Below are 22,891 nucleotides of genomic sequence, written 5' to 3'. Positions count from 1 at the left end.
CAGAGAGAGTGAGAGACAGAGAGAGTGAGAGACAGAGAGAGTGAGAGACAGAGAGAGTGAGAGACAGAGAGAGTGAGAGACAGAGAGAGTGAGAGGGAGACAGAGAGAGTGAGAGAGTGAGAGACAGAGAGAGAGAGACAGAGAGAGTGAGAGACAGAGAGAGTGAGAGAGTGAGAGACAGAGTGTGTAAGGGAGAGAGTGAGAGACAGAGAGAGTGAGAGACAGAGAGAGTGAGAGAGTGAGAGACAGAGAGACAGAGAGAGTGAGAGGGAGACAGAGAGAGTGAGAGAGTGAGAGACAGAGAGAGTGAGAGACAGAGAGAGAGAGACAGAGAGAGTGAGAGACAGAGAGAGTGAGAGACAGAGAGACAGAGAGAGTGAGAGACAGAGAGAGTGAGAGACAGAGAGACAGAGAGAGTGAGAGACAGAGAGAGAGAGACAGAGAGAGTGAGAGACAGAGAGAGTGAGAGACAGAGAGACAGAGAGAGTGAGAGAGTGAGAGACAGAGAGTGAGAGAGTGAGAGAGAGTGAGAGACAGAGAGAGACAGAGTGAGAGACAGAGTGAGAGACAGAGAGAGACAGAGAGAGTGAGAGACAGAGAGAGTGAGAGAGTGAGAGAGAGTGAGGGGTGGGGGGGGCGGGTGGAATCACGAATTTCTGAACCGGTCCTGGGCCTCGCCTCCCCCCTAGGTCGACTCAGCCTCAAATGAGTACCTGGTGTAGCGGTGTGAACATCAACACAGGGGGGAGACAAAGGCGGCCGGGCGTGGTGCTGGCCACCCACCCCCCTCGTGCACCACAGTGCCGGTAGCCTTCACAGGTGCTGCTTCTAGCTAACAGCGTGGTGTTGTGTGACTGAGCGTGAATGAGTCAGTGTACACGTGTGGGAGATTTTGAATGAGCGTGTGTGTGGCTAACCACAGCGGGGATATTGAAGGGATCCCAAACCAGACCCGCCCACCGACCCGGCCACCCATCCACCCACCCACCCACCCAACCACCGATCCACCCATCCACCCACCCACCCACCCAACCACCCACCCAACCACCCACCCATCCACCCACCCACCCATCCATCCACCCACCCCTCCACCCAACCACCCACCCAACCACCCACCCACCCAACCATCCACCCACCCAACCATCCACCCACCCATCCACCCACCCACCCACCCAACCACCCAACCACCCAACCACCCACCCATCCATCCACCCACCCATCCAACCACCCACCCACCCATCCACCCACCCATCCACCCACCCAACCACCCATCCACCCACCTAACCACCCACCCACCCACCCAACCACCCACCCACCCATCCACCCACCCAACCACCCACCGTTGTTGTTAGTAGGTGGTGCAGGGCGTTGTTGTTGTTGTTGTTAGTAGGTGGTGCAGGGTGTTGTTGTTAGTAGGTGATGCAGGGTGTTGTTGTTGTTGTTAGTAGATGGTGCAGGGCGTTGTTGTTGTTGTTGTTGTTAGTAGGTGGTGCAGGATGTTGTTGTTGTTGTTAGTAGGTGGTGCAGGGTGTTGTTGTTGTTGTTAGTAGGTGATGCAGGGTGTTGTTGTTGTTGTTAGTAGGTGATGCAGGGTGTTGTTGTTGTTTGCAGGTGGTGCAGGGTGCTACCTGCAGGGCGGCGGTCGACTCCTCGCTCGGCAGGGAGTCGATGAGGACATCAATATCCTTGGCAGTGCGTGCGATCAGCGTCGCAAACAGCTGGGAGTACTCTACACGCAGAGATACACACACAGAGATATATACACAGAGATATACACAGATACACACATATACACAGAGACACACAGAGATACACACATACACAGATACACACAGAGATACACACACAGAGATACACACGCACAGATACACACACACAGATACATAGACATACACACACAGAGATACATACAGAGACACACAGAGACACACACACAGAGACACAGAGAGACACACACAGATACACACACAGAGATACATAGACATACACACGCAGAGATACACACACAGATACACACACACAGATACATAGACATACACACACAGAGATACATACAGAGACACACAGAGACACACACAGAGACAGAGAGACACACACAGATACACACACAGAGATACATAGACATACACACATAGAGATACACACACACAGATACACACACAGAGATACAGACATGCACACACAGAGATACACACACAGAGATACATAAAGGGATACACACACAGAGACACACACACACAGATACACACACAGAGATACACACAGAGATACACACACAGATACGTACACAGAGATACATAGACATACACACACAGAGACACACACACAGATACATAGACATACACACACAGAGATACACACACAGAGATAAAGAGATACACACACAGAGACACACACACACAGATACATAGACATACACACACAGAGATACATAAAGAGATACATAAAGAGATATACACACACAGATATACACACACACAGATATACACACACACATACACACACACAGATACATAGACATACACACACAGAGATACACACAGAGATACACACACAGATACACACACAGAGATACACACACAGATACGTACACAGAGATACATAGACATACACACACAGAGATACACACACAGAGATACATAAAGAGATACACACACAGAGACACACAGGCACACACAGATACATAGACATACACACACAGAGATACACACACAGAGATACACACACAGAGATACACACACAGAAACACAAACACAGAGATACACACAGATACACACACACAGATACATAGACATACACACAGAGATACACACACAGAGATACATAGACATACACACACAGAGATACACACAGAGATACATAAAGAGATACATAGACATACACACACAGAGATACACACACAGAGATACATAAAGAGATACACACACAGAGATACACACACAGAGACACACACACACAGATACATAGACATACACACACAGAGATACACAAAGAGATACACACACAGAGATACACACACAGATACACACACAGAGATACACACAGATACACACACAGATACATAGACATACACACACAGAGATACACACAGAGACACACACAGAGATACACACACAGAGATACACACACAGAAACACAAACACAGAGATACACACAGATACACACACAGAGACACACACATAGATACATAGAGATACACACGCAGAGATACACACAGAGATACACACAGAGATACACACACACAGACACACACAGAGACACACACAGAGACACAAACACACAGACACATAGAGATACACAGACACATAGAGATACACAGAGCTACACACACAGAGATAGATAGAGATACATAGAGATACACACACAGAGATACATAAAGAGACACACACAGATACACACACAGATACACACAGATATACACACACAGAGATACATAAAAAGATACATAAAGAGATACACACACAGAGATACACACACACAGAGATACACACACACAGAGATACAGAGATACACACACACAGATACACACACACAGAGATACATAAAGAGATACACACGCAGAGATACACACACAGAGATACACACACACAGATACACACACAGAGACACAAAGAGATACACACACAGAGACACACACACAGAGATACATAGAGATACACACACAGAGATACATAAAGAGACACACACAGATACACACACAGAGACACACAGATACACACACAGAGATACATAAAAAGATACATAAAGAGATACACACACAGAGATACACACACACAGAGATACAGAGATACACACACACAGATACACACACAGAGAGATACATAAAGAGATACACACGCAGAGATACACACACAGAGATACACACATAGAGACACACACAGAGATACACACACACAGATACACACACAGAGACACATAAAGAGATACACACAGAGATACACACAGAGATACACACACAAAGATACACGCAGAGATACACACAGAGATACACACACAGAGATACATAAAGAGATACACACAAAGATACACACGCAGAGATATACACACAGAGACATACACACAGAGATACAAACACACAGACACACACACAGATACACAGAGATACACAGAGACACACAGAGACATACACACAGAGATACACAGATACACACAGAGATACACACACAGAGACACACACACAGAGATACAGAAAGAGATACACACACAGAGATACACACAGAGACACACACAGAGATACATAAAGAGATACACACGCAGAGATACACACACAGAGATACACACGCAGATACACAGATACACACACACATACACACACAGAGATACACACAGAGATACATAAAGAGATACACACGCAGAGATACACACGCAGAGATACACACGCAGAGATACACACACAGAGATACACACACAGAGATACACACACAGAGACACACAGAGATACACACACAGAGACACACACACAAAGACACACAGAGACACACACACAGAGACACACAGAGACAAACAGAGATACACACACAGAGACACACACACACACACAGAGACAAAGACAAAGACCCCCCATATAGCCTTAACAGACTGTAGGGGCAAGTGCTGTTAGTGAGCACCTATGAAGGCCGGAACGGTACACAAGGGGGTGGGTGGCCAGCACCACGCCCGACCGCCTTTGTCTCCCTAGTGGCAATGTTTTTATCCACTGCACCAGGTACTCATTTGAGGCTGAGTCGACCTAGGGGAGGCCCAGGACCGGTTCAGATAATCGTCACTGGTGTTGGCCGTGAGCGGGAATCGAACCCGGGCCACCAGGTTCATAGCGCAGCGCGCTAACCGCTACACTACCGCCACCCACGACACACAGAGACACACACAGAGACACACACACACACACAGACACACACACAGACACACACACAGAGACACACACAGAGACACACACAGAGACACACACACAGAGACACACACAGAGAGATGTATAAGGGCACAGGGTTACCAATAATGTCTGAATTGGTCTGTAATAAGGTAGGGCACTGACAAGGGGTTTACACTACACTACTATACACTACACTACTATACACTACACTACTATACACTACACTACTATACACTACACTATACACTACTATACACTACACTACTATACACTACACTACTATACACTACACTACTATACACTACACTATACACTACTATACACTACACTACTATACACTACTATACACTACACTACTATACACTACACTACTATACACTACACTATACACTACTATACACTACACTACTATACACTACACTACTATACACTACTATACACCACACTACTATACACTACACTACTACACACTACACTACTATACACTACACTATACACCACCCTACTATACACCACACTAATATACACTACTATACACTACACTACTATATACTACATTACTATACACTACACTACTATACTACTATACACTACACTATACACCACCCTACTATACACCACACTAATATACACTACACTATTATACACTACACTATTATACACTACTATACACTACACTATACACCACACTACTATACACTACACTATACCACTATACATTACACGACTATACACTACACTATACCACTATACACTACACTACTATACACTACACTACTATACTCTACACTATACACTACTATACACTACACTACTATACTCTACACTATACACTACTATACACTACACTACTATACTCTACACTATACACTACTATACACTACACTATACACTACACACTATACACTACACTACACGACACTACTATACACTACACTATACACTACTATACACTAGACTATATACTACTATACACTACACTATACACTACACTATACACTACTATACACTACACTACTATACACTACACACTACACCACTACACACTACACTACTATAGTCTACACTACACACTACACTACTACACACTATACACTACACTACACACTACAATACACTACACACTACACTACACTATACACTACACTATACACTACACTACTACACACTATACACTACGCGGGGTGACCAGCGAGTGTCTGCGTTGCTCCGTGGACACGGCGAGCTGCTGGCAGGCGCGAAGCCTCCCCCGGCTACGGCGTCGAACCGAGCAAAGCGCAGCGTGGGCAAGCCCTGGTAGCATGTGAAGAACCTCGCCCCCAAACCAGCCATGTAGGCAAGCCCTGGTAGCATGTGAAGAACCTCGCCCACCACCAGCCACGTGGGCAAGCCCTGGTAGCACGTGAAGAACCTCGCCCCCAAACCAGCCACGTGGGCAAGCCCTGGTAGCATGTGAAGAACCTCGCCCCCAAACCAGCCACGTGGGCAAGCCCTGGTAGCACGTGAAGAACCTCGCCCCCCAAACCAGCCACGTGGGCAAGCCCTGGTAGCATGTGAAGAACCTCGCCCCCCAAACCAGCCACGTGGGCAAGCCCTGGTAGCATGTGAAGAACCTCGCCCCCCAAACCAGCCACGTGGGCAAGCCCTGGTAGCATGTTAAGAACCTCGCCCCCCAAACCAGCCACGTGGGCAAGCCCTGGTAGCATGTGAAGAACCTCGCCCCCCAAACCAGCCACGTGGGCAAGCCCTGGTAGCATGTGAAGAACCTCGCCCCCCAAACCAGCCACGTGGGCAAGCCCTGGTAGCATGTGAAGAACCTCGCCCCCCAAACCAGCCACGTGGGCAAGCCCTGGTAGCATGTGAAGAACCTCGCCCCCCAAACCAGCCACGTGGGCAAGCCCTGGTAGCATGTGAAGAACCTCGCCCCCCAAACCAGCCACGTGGGCAAGCCCTGGTAGCATGTGAAGAACCTCGCCCCCCAAACCAGCCACGTGGGCAAGCCCTGGTAGCATGTGAAGAACCTCGCCCCCCAAACCAGCCACGTGGGCAAGCCCTGGTAGCATGTGAAGAACCTCGCCCCCCAAACCAGCCACGTGGGCAAGCCCTGGTAGCATGTGAAGAACCTCGCCCCCCAAACCAGCCACGTGGGCAAGCCCTGGTAGCATGTGAAGAACCTCGCCCCCAAACCAGCCACGTGGGCAAGCCCTGGTAGCACGTGAAGAACCTCGCCCCCCAAACCAGCCACGTGGGCAAGCCCTGGTAGCATGTGAAGAACCTCGCACACCACCAGCCACGTGGGCAAGCCCTGGTAGCACGTGAAGAACCTCGCCCCCCAAACCAGCCACGTGGGCAAGCCCCGGTAGCATGTGAAGAACCTCGCCCCCAAACCAGCCACGTGGGCAAGCCCTGGTAGCATGTGAAGAACCTCGCCCCCAAACCAGCCACGTGGGCAAGCCCTGGTAGCATGTGAAGAACCTCGCCCCCCAAACCAGCCACGTGGGCAAGCCCTGGTAGCATGTGAAGAACCTCGCCCCCCAAACCAGCCACGTGGGCAAGCCCTGGTAGCACGTGAAGAACCTCGCCCCCAAACCAGCCATGTGGGCAAGCCCTGGTAGCATGTGAAGAACCTCGCCCCCCAAACCAGCCACTTGGGCAAGCCCTGGTAGCATGTGAAGAACCTCGCCCCCCAAACCAGCCACGTGGGCAAGCCCTGGTAGCATGTGAAGAACCTCGCCCCCAAACCAGCCACGTGGGCAAGCCCTGGTAGCATGTGAAGAACCTCGCCCCCAAACCAGCCACGTGGGCAAGCCCTGGTAGCATGTGAAGAACCTCGCCCCCAAACCAGCCACGTGGGCAAGCCCTGGTAGCATGTGAAGAACCTCGCCCCCAAACCAGCCACGTGGGCAAGCCCTGGTAGCATGTGAAGAACCTCGCCCCCAAACCAGCCACGTGGGATAGCCCTGGTAGCATGTGAAGAACCTCGCCCCCAAACCAGCCACTTCGGCAAGCCCTGGTAGCACGTGAAGAACCTCGCCCCCCAAACCAGCCACGTGGGCAAGCCCTGGTAGCATGTGAAGAACCTCGCCCCCAAACCAGCCACGTGGGCAAGCCCTGGTAGCATGTGAAGAACCTCGCCCCCCAAACCAGCCACGTGGGCAAGCCCTGGTAGCATGTGAAGAACCTCGCCCCCAAACCAGCCACGTGGGCAAGCCCTGGTAGCATGTGAAGAACCTCGCCCCCCAAACCAGCCACTTGGGCAAGCCCTGGTAGCATGTGAAGAACCTCGCCCCCAAACCAGCCACGTGGGCAAGCCCTGGTAGCATGTGAAGAACCTCGCCCCCCAAACCAGCCACGTGGGCAAGCCCTGGTAGCATGTGAAGAACCTCGCCCACAAACCAGCCACGTGGGCGGCTGTGGTGCGTTCGTCACCACCACCGTCACCACCACCACCGTCACCACCGTCACCACCATCACCACCGCCACCGTCACCACCACCACCGTCACCACTGTCACCACCACCACCATCACCACCACCATCACCATCACCACCACCATCACCACCACCACCACCGTCACCATCATCACCACCACCATCACCACCACCACCACCGTCACCACCACCACGACCCAACAAGACGCGAGCCCCCTAGCCCCCCACCTCCCCCTGCCACCTCCCCCCAGCCCCCCACCTCCCCCTAGCCCCCCACCTCCCCCTAGCCCCCCACCTCCCCCTAGCCCCCCACCTCCCCCTAGCCCCCCCACCTCCCCCTGCCACCTCCCCCCAGCCCCCCACCTCCCCCTAGCCCCCCACCTCCCCCTAGCCCCCCCACTTCCCCCTAGCCCCCCCACTTCCCCCTAGCCCCCCACCTCCCCCTAGCCCCCCACCTCCCCCCAGCCCCCCACCTCCCCCCAGCCCCCCACCTCCCCCCCCCACCCCCCCCCACGTGCTCTACCTTCCTGCGACGAGGAGGAGGAGGAGGAGGCGAGTGGCACCTCCTTGTGGGCCGTGCTCTGTGTGTTGGGGAAGAATGTGGGGGGCGCGCACTGCTGCAGCACCCCCACGGCGTTGCAGAAGTGGTCGGCCATCTGACACGGAGATGTGGGGGGGGGGGGGTGGGGGGCACACAGAGGTGTGTGTTAGAACGTGTGTGTGTGTATGTGTGTGTGTGTACGTGTGTGTGTGTGTGTATGTGTGTGTGTGTACGTGTGTGTGTATACGTGTGTGTGTGTAAGTGTGTGTGTAAGTGTGTGTGTGTATACGTGTGTGTGTGTGTATGTGTGTGTGTGTAAGTGTACGTGTGTAAGTGTGTGTGTAAGTGTACGTGTGTGTGCGTGTGTGCGTGTACGTACGTGTGTGTTAGAACGTGTGTGTGTACGTGTGTGTGTGTACGTGTGTGTGTGTACGTGTGTGTGTGTACGTGTGTACGTGTGTGTGTGTACGTGTGTGTGTAAGTGTGTGTGTGTAAGTGTACGTGTGTATGTGTGTGTGTACGTGTATGTGTGTGTGTACGTGTGTGTGTACGTGTGTGTGTGTACGTGTGTGTGTGTATGTGTGTGTACGTGTGTGTACGTGTGTGTGTGTGTACGTGTGTGCGTGTACGTGTGTGTGTACGTGTGTAAGTGTACATGTGTAAGTGTACGTGTGTAAGTGTACGTGTGTGCGTGTACGTGTGTGCGTGTACGTAAGTGTACGTGTGTGCGCGTACGTGTGTGTGTACGTGTGTAAGTGTACGTGTGCGTGTACGTGTGTAAGTGTACGTGTGTAAGTGTACGTGTGTGCGTGTACGTGTGTGTAAGTGTACGTGTGTGTACGTGTGTATGAGTACGTGTGTTTGTGTACGTGTGTGTGTACGTGTGTGTGTACGTGTGTGTGTGTACGTGTGTGTGTGTAAGTGTGTGTGTATGTGTGTGTGTACGTGTGTGTGTGTAAGTGTGTAAGTGTACGTGTGTGTGTGTAAGTGTGTGTGTGTGTGTACGTGTGTGTGTGTTAGAACGTGTGTAAGTGTACGTGTGTGTGTGTGTGTACGTGTGTGTAAGTGTGTGTGTATGTGTAAGTGTACGTGTGTGTGTAAGTGTGTAAGTGTACGTGTGTGTGTGTGTAAGTGTACGTGTGTGTGTAAGTGTGTAAGTGTACGTGTGTGTGTGTAAGTGTGTAAGTGTACGTGTGTGTGTGTAAGTGTGTGTGTGTACGTGTGTGTAAGTGTGTGTGTAAGTGTGTGTGTGTACGTGTGTGTGTGTAAGTGTACGTGTGTGTGTGTAAGTGTACGTGTGTGTGTGTAAGTGTGTGTGTACGTGTGTGTGTGTGTGAACGTGTGTGTACGTGTGTACGTGTGTGTGTGTGTGTAAGTGTGTGTGTGTAAGTGTACGTGTGTAAGTGTACGTGTGTGTGTACGTGTGTGTATGTGTACGTGTGTGTATGTGTACGTGTGTGTACGTGTGTGTGTAAGTGTAAGTGTGTAAGTGTACGTGTGTACGAGTACGTGTGTAAGTGTACGTGTGTGTGTGTAAGTGTACGTGTGTGTACGTGTGTAAGTGTACGTGTGTGCGTGTACGTGTGTGCGTGTACGTGTGTGTAAGTGTACGTGTGTGTAAGTGTACGTGTGTGTAAGTGTACGTGTGTGTGTATGTGTGTAAGTGTACGTGTGTAAGTGTACGTGTGTGTGTGTACGTGTGTGTGTACGTGTGTGTGTGTAAGTGTACGTGTGTGTGTACGTGTGTGTAAGTGTACGTGTGTAAGTGTGTAAGTGTACATGTGTAAGTGTACGTGTGTGCGTGTACGTGTGTGCGTGTACGTGTGTGCGTGTACGTGTGTAAGTGTACGTGTGTGTAAGTGTACGTGTGTGTAAGTGTACGTGTGTGTAAGTGTACGTGTGTGTTAGAACGTGTGTGTGTAAGTGTACGTGTGTGTACGTGTGTGTACGTGTGTGTACGTGTACGTGTGTACGTGTGTAAGTGTACGTGTACTGTACCAAATCTTACTGTAATGTTTTGCTTTTGCAAAACACGGGCTAATTTGTCAGTTACTCCTGAGATATATGGATTTTTTTATTGTTTTAACAATCTGGTCGCTTTCAGCAGTATTGCTTTGCGATCGTGATTTGGCATTCAGTGCTATGTTAATTTCAGCATTATTGTAGCCATTCTGTCGTAGTGCGTCTTTAACGTGTTTAATCTCTCTCACTAGACTCTCACCATCTGACACTGTTTTTTAGCCCGATGTATGAGCGTCTTGATAAAGAGAGGATTTCTGAGCTGGATGATGATGTGATTCTGCATTCTGATAGGCATCAGTGTGCGTTTGTTTTCTGTAAACGCTGTGTAATTATTTTACCGGTTAGGCCATGTCCAAGCAAAACATTACAGTAAGATTTGGTACAGTACACAAAATTTAAAAAAACTAGTATCTTGCACTAAAGACGCATTACCTAAATTATCAACAGAAGGTGTATATCGGATTAATTGTTTATGTGGCAGACGCTACATTGGACAGACGGGACGTAACATCAGCGTAAGACTAAAAGAACATCAGAGAAATATTAAATTATCTCAAACACAACTGTCGGCAGTGGCAGAACATGCTTGTCAACAAGGACACTCAATTGATTTTGACAATGTTGCAGTGTTGTGTAAAACTAATTACTACTGGCAAAGACTAATTAGAGAATCCATTGAAATTGAGAGGAACAAGAATAACTTTAATCGCTCTGATAGCTACAGGCTTAGTGCGGCCTGGAAGCGTATTATTAAATAATACACATTACATTTTGATTTAAAGCTTTCGTGACTGCAGTGATTCACGTTCTTGGCTCTTTCGGTGGAGTCACGTTTGGGAGAGAAGCAATAAAATAATAAAATATCTATGTTTGTTGTTTGGTTGTTTCCCTTCGGCGTGGCTTTGCCGAGGGAGCTAAGAATATGAATGCACATTACAATTCCTTATAGAGGAAACACATACTAATTAACGGATTACTAACATATACAGCAACAGCAGCAGGAATCTCCTAGCCACCGTGATGATGATGAGAGAGACGCAGACTCCAAATGTACAGCAGCAGCAGGAATCTCCTAGCCACCGTGATGATGATGATGAGAGAGAGAGACGCAGACTCCAAATCTACAGCAGCAGCAGGAATCTCCTAGCCACCGTGATGATGATGATGAGAGAGAGAGACGCAGACTCCAAATCTACATCAGCAGCAATAATCTCCTAGCCACTGTGATGATGATGATGAGAGACGCAGACTCCAAATATACAGCAGCAGCAGGAATCTCCTAGCCACCGTGATGATGATGATGAGAGAGACGCAGACTCCAAATATACAGCAGCAGCAGGAATCTCATAGCCACCGTGATGATGATGATGAGAGACGCAGACTCCAAATATACAGCAGCAGCAGGCATCTCATAGCCACCGTGATGATGATGATGAGAGAGAGACGCAGACTCCAAATCTACAGCAGCAGCAGGCATCTCCCTGCCACCGTGATGATGATGAGAGACGCAGATTCCAAATATACAGCAGCAGCAGCAGAAATCTCCTAGACACCGTGATGATGATGAGAGGCGCAGACTCCAAATCTACAGCAGCAGCAGCAAGAATCTCCTAGCCACCGTGATGATGAGAGAGAGAGAGACGCAGACTCCAAATCTACAGCAGCAGCAGGAATCTCCTAGCCACCGTGATGATGAGAGAGAGAGACGCAGACTCCAAATATACAGCAGCAGCAGGAATCTCCTAGCCACCGTGATGATGATGATGAGAGAGAGACGCAGACTCCAAATCTACAGCAGCAGCAGGAATCTCCTAGCCACCGTGATTATGAGAGAGAGAGACGCAGACTCCAAATCTACAGCAGCAGCAGGAATCTCCTAGCCACCGTGATTATGAGAGAGAGAGACGCAGACTTCAAATCTACAGCAGCAGCAGGAATCTCATAGCCACCGTGATGATGAGAGAGAGAGACGCAGACTCCAAATATACAGCAGCGAGCAGCAGTAATCTCATAGCCACCGTGATGATGATGATGAGAGAGAGACGCAGACTCCAAATCTACAGCAGCAGCAGGAATCTCCTAGCCACCGTGATGATGAGAGAGAGAGACGCAGACTCCAAATCTACAGCAGCAGCAGGAATCTCATAGCCACCGTGATGATGAGAGAGAGCGACGCAGACTTCAAATCTACAGCAGCAGCAGGAATCTCATAGCCACCGTGATGATGAGAGAGAGAGACGCAGACTTCAAATATACAGCAGCAGCAGCAGTAATCTCATAGCCACCGTGATGATGATGATGAGAGAGAGAGACGCAGACTCCAAATATACAGCAGCAGCAGGAATCTCCTAGCCACCGTGATGATGATGATGAGAGAGACGCAGACTCCAAATCTACAGCAGCAGCAATCTCATAGCCACCGTGATGATGAGAGAGAGCGACGCAGACTCCAAATCTACAGCAGCAGCAGCAGTAATCTCATAGCCACCGTGATGAGAGAGAGCGACGCAGACTTCAAATCTACAGCAGCAGCAGGAATTTCCTAGCCACCGTGATGATGATGATGAGAGAGACGCAGACTCCAAATATACAGCAGCAGCAGGCATCTCCTAGCCACCGTGATGATGATGATGAGAGACGCAGACTCCAAATATACAGCAGCAGCAGGAATCTCATAGCCACCGTGATGATGATGAGAGAGAGAGACGCAGACTCCAAATATACAGCAGCAGCAGGAATCTCCTAGCCACCGTGATGATGATGAGAGAGAGACGCAGACTCCAAATACACAGCAGCAGCAGCAGGGATCTCATAGCCACCGTGATGATGATGAGAGAGAGACGCAGACTTCAAATATACAGCAGCAGGCATCGCCTAGCCACCGTGATGATGATGAGTGAGAGACGCAGACTTCAAATATACAGCAGCAGGCATCGCCTAGCCACCGTGATGATGAGAGAGAGACGCAGACTCCAAATCTACAGCAGCAGGCATCGTTAGGCTCGGGATCGAACCCACGACCTCCTGCACACCAGCGAGGTAGTCAACATCTCCTAGCCACTCACTCACTACAGAACAGGGCGATCAATACAAACTCCACTCCAGTCCACGACTGCCCCATCGTACCAAGGGACTCGACTTAAGGCCGAGTCGACCCAAGAGGAGGACACATCGCCCACTCGCCGTGAGCGGGAGTCGAACTCGGGTGGCCGGGTTGACATGCAGCCAGCATGAACCCAAGGGGGTAAGACCGACCCCCCCCTCCACCCGAGAGTCGCCGAGGGCCTAACGCAGGCTTCCGGCTATGGTTTCTAGGCGAGAGGCTTAGGCCGCCGATGCTTTTACTGTTGGGATGTAATCTCAACCGGCGCGACCCCCCTCCTCACGAGTCGCCGAGCGCCTAACGCAGGCTTCCGGCTATGGTTTCTAGGCGAGAGGCTTAGGCCGCCTATGTTTTTACTGTTGGGATGTAATCTCAACCGGCGCGACCCCCCCCCCCTCCTCACCACGAGTCGCCGAGGGCCTAACGCAGGCTTCCGGCTATGGTTTCTAGGCGAGAGGCTTAGGCCGCCGATGCTTTTACTGTTGGGATGTAATCTCAACCGGCGCGACCCCCCCCCCCCCCTCCTCACCACGAGTCGCCGAGGGCCTAACGCAGGCTTCCGGCTATGGTTTCTAGGCGAGTGGCTTAGGCCGCCTATGTTTTTACTGTTGGGATGTAATCTCAACCGGCGCGACCCCCCCCCCCTCCCCACCACGAGTCGCCGAGGGCCTAACGCAGGCTTCCGGCTATAGTTTCTAGGCGAGAGCCTTAGGCCGCCTATGCTTTTACTGTTAGGATGCAATCTCAACCGGCGCGACGCCAGTTCCCCGGCGGAAACCGCCCGCCCGCCTCGCGCCGAGAGTTAAAATCCGCGGAGAGAGACGGGCGGAGAGAGACGGGGAGAGACGCTCACGGAGTTCACGGCGTCCTGCAGCTGAGTTAGCCGGTCCGCCATCTTGCCCCGGGGTAACTTTTAAGAGCAGGAACCGGATCATCCGTTGTGACGAATAGAGGGAACCGGATCCCCCGTTGAGATAAATAGGGGAATCGGATCCCAATTGAAATGAATAGGGAACCGGATCTTCATTGACATTAATAGCGAACCGGATTCCCATTGAGATGAATAGGGGAACCGGATCCTCAATTCAGATGAATATGGGTACCGGATCCTCCGTTCAGATGAATAGAAGTAGCGGATCCTCCATTGAGATGAATAGGGAGAATCGGATCCTCTATTGAGATGAATAGGGGGAACCGGATCATCCGTTGAGACAAATATGGGAATAGGCTCCCAATTGAAATGAATAGGGAACCGGATCCCAATTGAAATGAATAGGGAACCGGATCTTCATTGACATGAATAGCGAACCGGATCCTCAATTCAGATGAATAGAGGTAGCGGATCCTCCATTGGGATGAATAGGGGAACCGGATACCCACTGAAATTCAGTGATCCGAGTCCCCCATTAACATGAATGGGAATCCGAGTATGATGTTGGCTGTAGTGGCCTGTAACCGCACCGCCTGTGCCAGGCTGGGTGCACTTTGTAGGCCACCACGTGAAGTGTCGAATGCTCGCTGCTGACAGGATAGTAGTCAGGGGACAGACCCACACGCACACGTCCAGTTCTCTGGATTCGTGGTCCGGATGGTGGACTAGGAGATGTTGACTACCTCGCCCGGTATGCAGGAGGTTGTGGGTTCGAACCGGACCCTGACAAAAAAATGTGATACTCCGACTGATGCTGCTGTTGTTGTGGAGTAACTCATACAGCCAGCTATGGCTCTAGGATTTGGTGTTAAATGTTATTTATGTAGTTTATTGGAATAGGTTTTACCCTTTTAACTGGCACAAAAACTGACACCTTTATTCAAGGCATCATGTTTGCAATAACCACAACACAAGCAGTCAAAATGCAAACAAAAGAGACAACTCTGATAATAATATCCACTGTCCTTGAATTTGATTGGTCCACACCCGAGACAGCTTTTCTTAGAGCCTAGTCTCCACTGGTGTTGGACCAGAAGACGCCTTTTGGCGCCTTTTGTCGTCTTCTGGTCCAACACCAGTGGAGACTTGGCTCTAAGAAAAGCCGTCTCGGGTGTGGACCAATCAAATTCAAGGACAGTGCTAATATTATTATCAGAGTTGTCTCTTTTGTTTGCATTTTGACTGCTTGTGTTGTGGTTATTGCAAACATGATGCCTTGAATAAAGGTGTCAGTTTTTGTGCCAGTTAAAAGGGTAAAAACCTATTCCTATATCTTGTTTCTGGCAAAGGAGGTCTCATAATATGTAGTTTATTGTTAAAATCCGGTCACAGTCCCTGTGATCACTGTTACGTTGCAATTATGGACTTTATTTTTTGGTGATTTGGAGAACGTTTTTTGGTTTGGACATGTTTGTTTTGTTGTAGTACGGAGTTAGACTGACGGCCTTAATCTAAGTTGTCTTGTGGTTGTTGTTGTTTGACTTTGCATCCCACTGGGATTTTTTGCACACAGCGCTGGTGGTGTACACGGTGCATTTTTTTCAGGAATATTTTTGCTGGTTTTTTTTCCATGGATTTTCTGTTTGCACAAAGTCACACACACAAAGTCACTTTAAGATGTTTTTCTTGTTCATGTTTTTGTGTTTGTTGTAGTTGCACCCCGATTCAAGAGCCGAATGTCTCGCAGGGCTATACCCAAAATAAACTGAAACTGAACTGAACGATGCCTGGCTGCTACTGCTGCTGCTGTATATTTGGAGTCTGCGTCTCTCTCTCTCGCGTCATTGAGATTCACCGTTTCTAGTGAATGTCACGTCCTTTATTTAACCACCAGGTGAGAACCCCCCCACATTGAGATTCACCGTTTCTAGTGAATGTCACGTCCTTTATTTAACCACTAGGTGAGAACCCCCCACATTGAGATTCACCGTTTCTAGTGAATGTCACGTCCTTTATTTAACCACCATGTGAGAACCCCCCCCCACATTGAGATTCACCGTTTCTAGTGAATGTCACGTCCTTTATTTAACCACCATGTGAGAACCCCCCCACATTGAGATTCACCGTTTCTAGTGAATGTCACGTCCTTTATTTAACCACCAGGTCAGACAGCCCCCCCAAACCCCCATTGAGATTCAACGTCTCTGCGATGTTTAAAAAGGGAGGGGCATATTTACAATAATTTAATCACAAATATAAATTCTGTTTCCTGTTTAAAAAAAAATAAAAAAATATCAGCCGTGAACGAACGCTCCTAATGGACCGCGTCTTGCAGGATAAGTCGACGACATCATCATGAACATCACCACCATCATCATCACCAACATCACCAACATCACCATTACCACCACCATCACCACCACCGCCATCATCATCATCACCACCAACATCATCACCACCACCAACATCACCATCACCACCACCATCACCACCACCACCATCACCACCATCACCATCACCACCATCATCATCACCACCACCATCACCACCATCACCACCACCACCATCACCACCACCACCGCCATCATCATCACCACCGCCATCATCATCACCACCGCCATCATCATCACCACCGCCATCATCATCATCACTACCATCACCACCATCACCACCATCATCATCACCACCATCACCACCAACATCACCACCATCACCACCACCGCCATCATCATCATCACCACCGCCATCATCATCATCACCACCACCAACATCACCACCACCGCCATCATCATCACCACCGCCATGATCATCACCATGATCATCACCATCATCATCACCACCATCATCACCACCACCAACATTACCAACATCACCACCACCGCCATCATCACCACCATCACCACAATCACCATCACCACCATCACCACCATCACCACCACCATCACCACCACCACCATCACTACCACCATCACCATCACTACCACCATCACCATCACTACCACCATCACCATCACTACCACCACCACCATCAACATCACCACCATCAACATCATCACCACCACCAACTCCGCCACCGCCATCGTCATCAAATCACCATCATCACTACCACCACCACCATCATCACTACCATCACTATCTGGGGGTGGGTGGGGGAGTGCCACTAAAATCAATACTACTTTGCTGGATACGCGCCAAAGTTGTGGTCAACCCTACTACGGATGGACTCACCCCACTGGTGAGTCTCTCCGTCTCCCGTTTTGATTCCGAGAGAGACGCGAGGCAAGAACAGGAGGGGCTTGAACCTGGCCCCTCGGTGTCTCCGACACGGCCGTTATAACACAGACGCGGCTATTTTGAAATTGATATGCTCGATTAGGAAATTTACACGGCGATTATACAATTCATATGCCCATTAGGAAATTGTCACGGGCCATTATGGAATTCATATGCCCATTAGGAAATTGACACGGGCCATGATGGAATTCATATGCCCATTAGGAAATTGACACGGGCCATTATGGAATTCATATGCCCATTAGGAAATTGTCACGGGCCATTATGGAATTCATATGCCCATTAGGAAATTTCCACGGGCCATTATGGAATTCATATGCCCATTAGGAAATTGTCACGGGCCATTATGGAATTCATATGCCCATTAGGAAATTTCCACGGGCCATTATGGAAGTCATATGCCCATTAAGAAATTGTCACGGGCCATGATGGAATATGCCCATTAAGAAATTGCCACGGGCCATAATGGAATTCATATTCCCATTAGGAAATTGTCACGGCCATAATGGAATTCATATTCCCATTAGGAAATTGTCACGGGCCATTATACAATTCATATGCCCATTAAGAAATTGCCACGGGCCATTATGGAATTCATATGCCCATTAGGAAATTGCCACGGGCCATTATGGAAGTCATATGCCCATTAGGAAACTGACACGGGCCATTATGGAATTCATATGCCCATTAGGAAATTGTCACGGGCCATTATGGAATTCATATGCCCATTAGGAAATTTCCACGGGCCATTATGGAAGTCATATGCCCATTAAGAAATTGTCACGGGCCATGATGGAATATGCCCATTAAGAAATTGCCACGGGCCATAATGGAATTCATATTCCCATTAGGAAATTGTCACGGCCATAATGGAATTCATATTCCCATTAGGAAATTGTCACGGGCCATTATACAATTCATATGCCCATTAAGAAATTGCCACGGGCCATTATGGAATTCATATGCCCATTAATAAATTGACACGGGCCATTATAAAATTAATATGCCCATTAGGAAATGGGCACGGGCCATTATACAATTAATATGCCCATTAAGAAATTGACACGGGCCATTATGGAATTAATATGCCCATTCAGAAATTGCCACGGGCCATTATGGAATTCATATGCCCATTAGGAAATTGCCACGGGCCATTATGGAAGGCATATGCCCATTAGGAAACTGACACGGGCCATTATGACCCTGACACGCCCATTAGAAAATTGACACGCCCATTAGGAAATTGACACGGGCTATTACGCTCCTGACACGCCCATTATGACCCTGACACGCCCATTAGGAAATTGACACGGCGATTACGATCCTGACATGCCCATTATGGAATTGATATACACATTAGGAAATTGACGCGGCCATTATAAATCTGACACGAGCATGTGTGTACACGTATGTGTGAACGTGTGTACACGTGTATGTGTGTGAAGGTGTGTACACGTGTATGTGTGTGAAGGTGTGTACGCGTGTATGTGTGTGAAGGTGTGTACACGTGTATGTGTGTGAAGGTGTGTACACGTGTATGTGTGTGAAGGTGTGTACGCGTGTATGTGTGTGAAGGTGTGTACGCGTGTATGTGTGTGAAGGTGTGTACACGTGTATGTGTGTGAAGGTGTGTACACGTGTATGTGTGTGAACGTGTGTACACGTGTATGTGTGTGAAGGTGTGTACACGTGTATGTGTGTGAAGGTGTGTACACGTGTATGTGTGTGAAGGTGTGTACACGTGTATGTGTGTGAAGGTGTGTACACGTGTATGTGTGTGAACGTGTGTACACGTGTATGTGTGTGAAGGTGTGTACGTGTGTATGTGTGTGAACGTGTGTACACGTGTGTGTGTAACGCGTGTACACACGTGTGTGAACGTGTGTACACGTGTATGTGTGTGAAGGTGTGTACACGTGTATGTGTGTGAAGGTGTGTACACGTGTATGTGTGTAACGCATGTATGTGTGTAACGCGTGTATGTGTGTGAACGTGTAACGCGTGTATGTGTGTGAAGGTGTGTACACGTGTATGTGTGTGAACGTGTGTACACGTGTATGTGTGTGAAGGTGTGTACACGTGTATGTGTGTGAAGGTGTGTACACGTGTATGTGTGTGAAGGTGTGTACACGTGTATGTGTGTGAAGGTGTGTACGCGTGTATGTGTGTGAAGGTGTGTACGCGTGTATGTGTGTGAAGGTGTGTACGCGTGTATGTGTGTGAAGGTGTGTACGCGTGTATGTGTGTGAAGGTGTGTACACGTGTATGTGTGTAACGCGTGTATGTGTGTGAACGTGTGTACACGTGTATGTGTGTGAAGGTGTGTACACGTGTATGTGTGTGAAGGTGTGTACACGTGTATGTGTGAAGGTGTGTAACGCGTGTATGTGTGTGAAGGTGTGTACACGTGTATGTGTGTGAAGGTGTGTGCACGTGTATGTGTGTGAAGGTGTGTGAAGGTGTGTACGCGTGTATGTGTGTGATGGTGTGTACGCGTGTATGTGTGTGAAGGTGTGTACACGTGTATGTGTGTAACGCGTGTATGTGTGTGAAGGTGTGTACACGTGTATGTGTGTGAAGGTGTGTACACGTGTATGTGTGTGAACGTGTGTACACGTGTATGTGTGTAACGCGTGTATGTGTGTGAAGGTGTGTACGCATGTGTGTCCACGTGTGTGTACACGTGTGTGTACACGTGTGTGAACGTGTGCGCGTCAACGTGTGTGTACTACTGGCCACCCACCCACCCCGCCTCGTGCGCCGTGCCAGCCTTCGTAAGTGCTGCTCGCTAACAGCACTTACCCCAACAGTCTGTTAAGCCTTTGTCTTTGTAAGTGTGTACACACGTGTGTGTGTGTGCGTGCACACGTGTGTGTGTGTTTGTGTACACGTGTGTGTGTGTGTGTACACTGTGTGTGTGTACACTGTGTGTGTGTGTGTACACTGTGTGTGTGTACACTGTGTGTGTGTGTGCACTGTGTGTGTGTACACTGTGTGTGTGTGTGTACACTGTGTGTGTGTGTGTACACGTGCGTGTGTGTACACTGTGTGTGTGTGTGTGTACACTGTGTGTGTGTGTACACTGTGTGTGTGTGTGTGCACACTGTGTGTGTGTGTGTACACTGTGTATGTGTGTGTGTGTGTACACGCGCGTCACGGCTCTTTGCTGTGAATCTGGAACGGATGAGTTTGCTGGGGCGGTCTTTGTCGTCGTCGTCGTCGTGAACCACAGCGACAGGAGTCCAGCCGCTGGCTGACTGGGTGACCTCGTCCCTCCTCTAGGTCCGCTCCGACGCAAACGGTCCTGGCCGGAGCTGTCAGGGCCGCAGGTGGACGTGGGGGTGGTGCCTGAGGCTCTGCAGCAGCTCCTCCTCGGTGGGCTCCTCCACGTCCTTCCTGCAACGCGGCAGCAGCAGTGAGCCTCACGCTGACCCTGAGACTCAGTGAGACTCACGCTGACCCTGAGTCTCTCACTGAGTCTCACTGAGACTCAGTGAGACTCACGCTGACCCTGAGTCTCACTGGGTCTCACTGAGTCTCAGTCTCACTGAGTGTCACTGAGTCTCTCACTGAGTGTCACTGAGTGTCACTGAGTGTCACTGAGTCTCTCACTGGGTGTCACTGAGTCTCTCACTGAGTCTCACTGAGTCTCACTGAGTCTCACTGAGTCTCACGCTGACCCTGAGTCTCACTGGGTCTCACTGAGTCTCACTGAGTCTCACGCTGACCCTGAGACTCAGTCTCTCACTGAGTCTCACTGAGTCTCTCACTGAGTCTCACTGAGTCTCACTGAGTGTCACTGAGTCTCCCTGAGTCTCACTCTGACCCTGAGACCCGGTCTCCCTGAGTCTCACTCGGACCCTGAGACCCGGTCTCCCTGAGTCTCACTCTGAGTCTCACTCTGACCCTGAGACCCGGTCTCCCTGAGTCTCCCTGAGTCTCACTCTGACCCTGAGACCTGGTCTCCCTGAGTCTCACTCTGACCTTGAGACCCGGTCTCCCTGAGTCTCCCTGAGTCTCACTCTGACCCTGAGACCTGGTCTCCCTGAGTCTCACTCTGACCCAGAGACCCGGTCTCCCTGAGTCTCACTCTGACCCTGAGACCCGGTCTCCCTGAGTCTCACACTGACCCTGAGACCCGATCTCCCTGAGTCTCCCTGAGTCTCACTCTGACCTTGAGACCCGGTCTCCCTGAGTCTCACTCTGGCCCTGGGACCCGGTCTCCCTGAGTCTCACTCTGACCCTGAGACCCGGTCTCCCTGAGTTTCCCTGAGACTCACTCCGACCCTGAGACCCGGTCTCCCTGAGTCTCCCTGAGTCTCACTCTGACCCTGAGACCCAGTCTCCCTTAGTCTCCCTGAGTCTCACTCTGACCCTGAGTCTCCCTGAGTCTCACTGAGTCTCACTGAGTCTCACTGAGTCCCGGTCTCCCTGAGTCTCACTCTGACCCTGAGACCCGGTCTCCCTGAGTCTCACTCTGACCCTGAGACCCGGTCTCCCTAAGTCTCCCTGAGACTCACTCTGACCCAGAGACCCGGTCTCCCTGAGTCTCACTCTGACCCTGAGACCTGGTCTCCCTGAGTCTCACTCTGACCCTGAGACCCGGTCTCCCTGAGTCTCACTCTGACCCTGAGTCTCACTGAGTCTCACTCTGACCCTGAGTCACCGGAAGATGATGTGTAGGTTGCTGCCGTATGCGAGGTGCTCCTCCTGAGTCTCCCTGAGACTCACTCTGACCCTGAGTCTCACTGAGTCTCACT

The 22,891-nt window shown here is 49.9% G+C and overlaps 2 protein-coding genes across 2 annotated transcripts in view; both read right to left on the bottom strand.

Moving 5' to 3' along the window:
- The window catches only part of LOC142907646 (mediator of RNA polymerase II transcription subunit 21-like), a 25,514-nt gene extending 10,572 nt beyond the window's left edge, over nucleotides 1-14,942 (bottom strand). The window contains exons 1-3 of the mRNA XM_076057220.1: nucleotides 14,820-14,942; nucleotides 8,824-8,956; nucleotides 1,629-1,729 (exon numbers count right to left, since the gene is read on the bottom strand). Coding sequence (XP_075913335.1) covers nucleotides 1,629-1,729; nucleotides 8,824-8,956; nucleotides 14,820-14,861 — 276 coding nt within the window. The 5' untranslated portion in view covers nucleotides 14,862-14,942. The remainder of the gene's footprint in view (nucleotides 1-1,628; nucleotides 1,730-8,823; nucleotides 8,957-14,819) is intronic.
- Nucleotides 14,943-16,963: 2,021 nt separating this feature from the next.
- Nucleotides 16,964-22,891, bottom strand: part of LOC116958596 (two pore channel protein 2-like) — a 111,086-nt gene continuing 105,158 nt past the window's right edge. Inside the window, exon 27 of the mRNA XM_076057284.1 lies at nucleotides 16,964-21,527. Within this exon, the coding sequence (XP_075913399.1) occupies nucleotides 21,449-21,527 (79 nt within the window). The 3' untranslated portion in view covers nucleotides 16,964-21,448. The remainder of the gene's footprint in view (nucleotides 21,528-22,891) is intronic.

This window comes from Petromyzon marinus, chromosome 80 (genome assembly GCF_048934315.1).
Source record: "Petromyzon marinus isolate PM22_M1 ecotype Great Lakes invasive population chromosome 80, UKy_Petmar_22M1.pri1.0, whole genome shotgun sequence".
Taxonomy (NCBI): Eukaryota; Metazoa; Chordata; class Hyperoartia; order Petromyzontiformes; family Petromyzontidae; genus Petromyzon; species Petromyzon marinus.
Note: the sequence above shows the minus strand (reverse complement) of the source record. Positions and strands in the feature narration are given on the sequence as shown.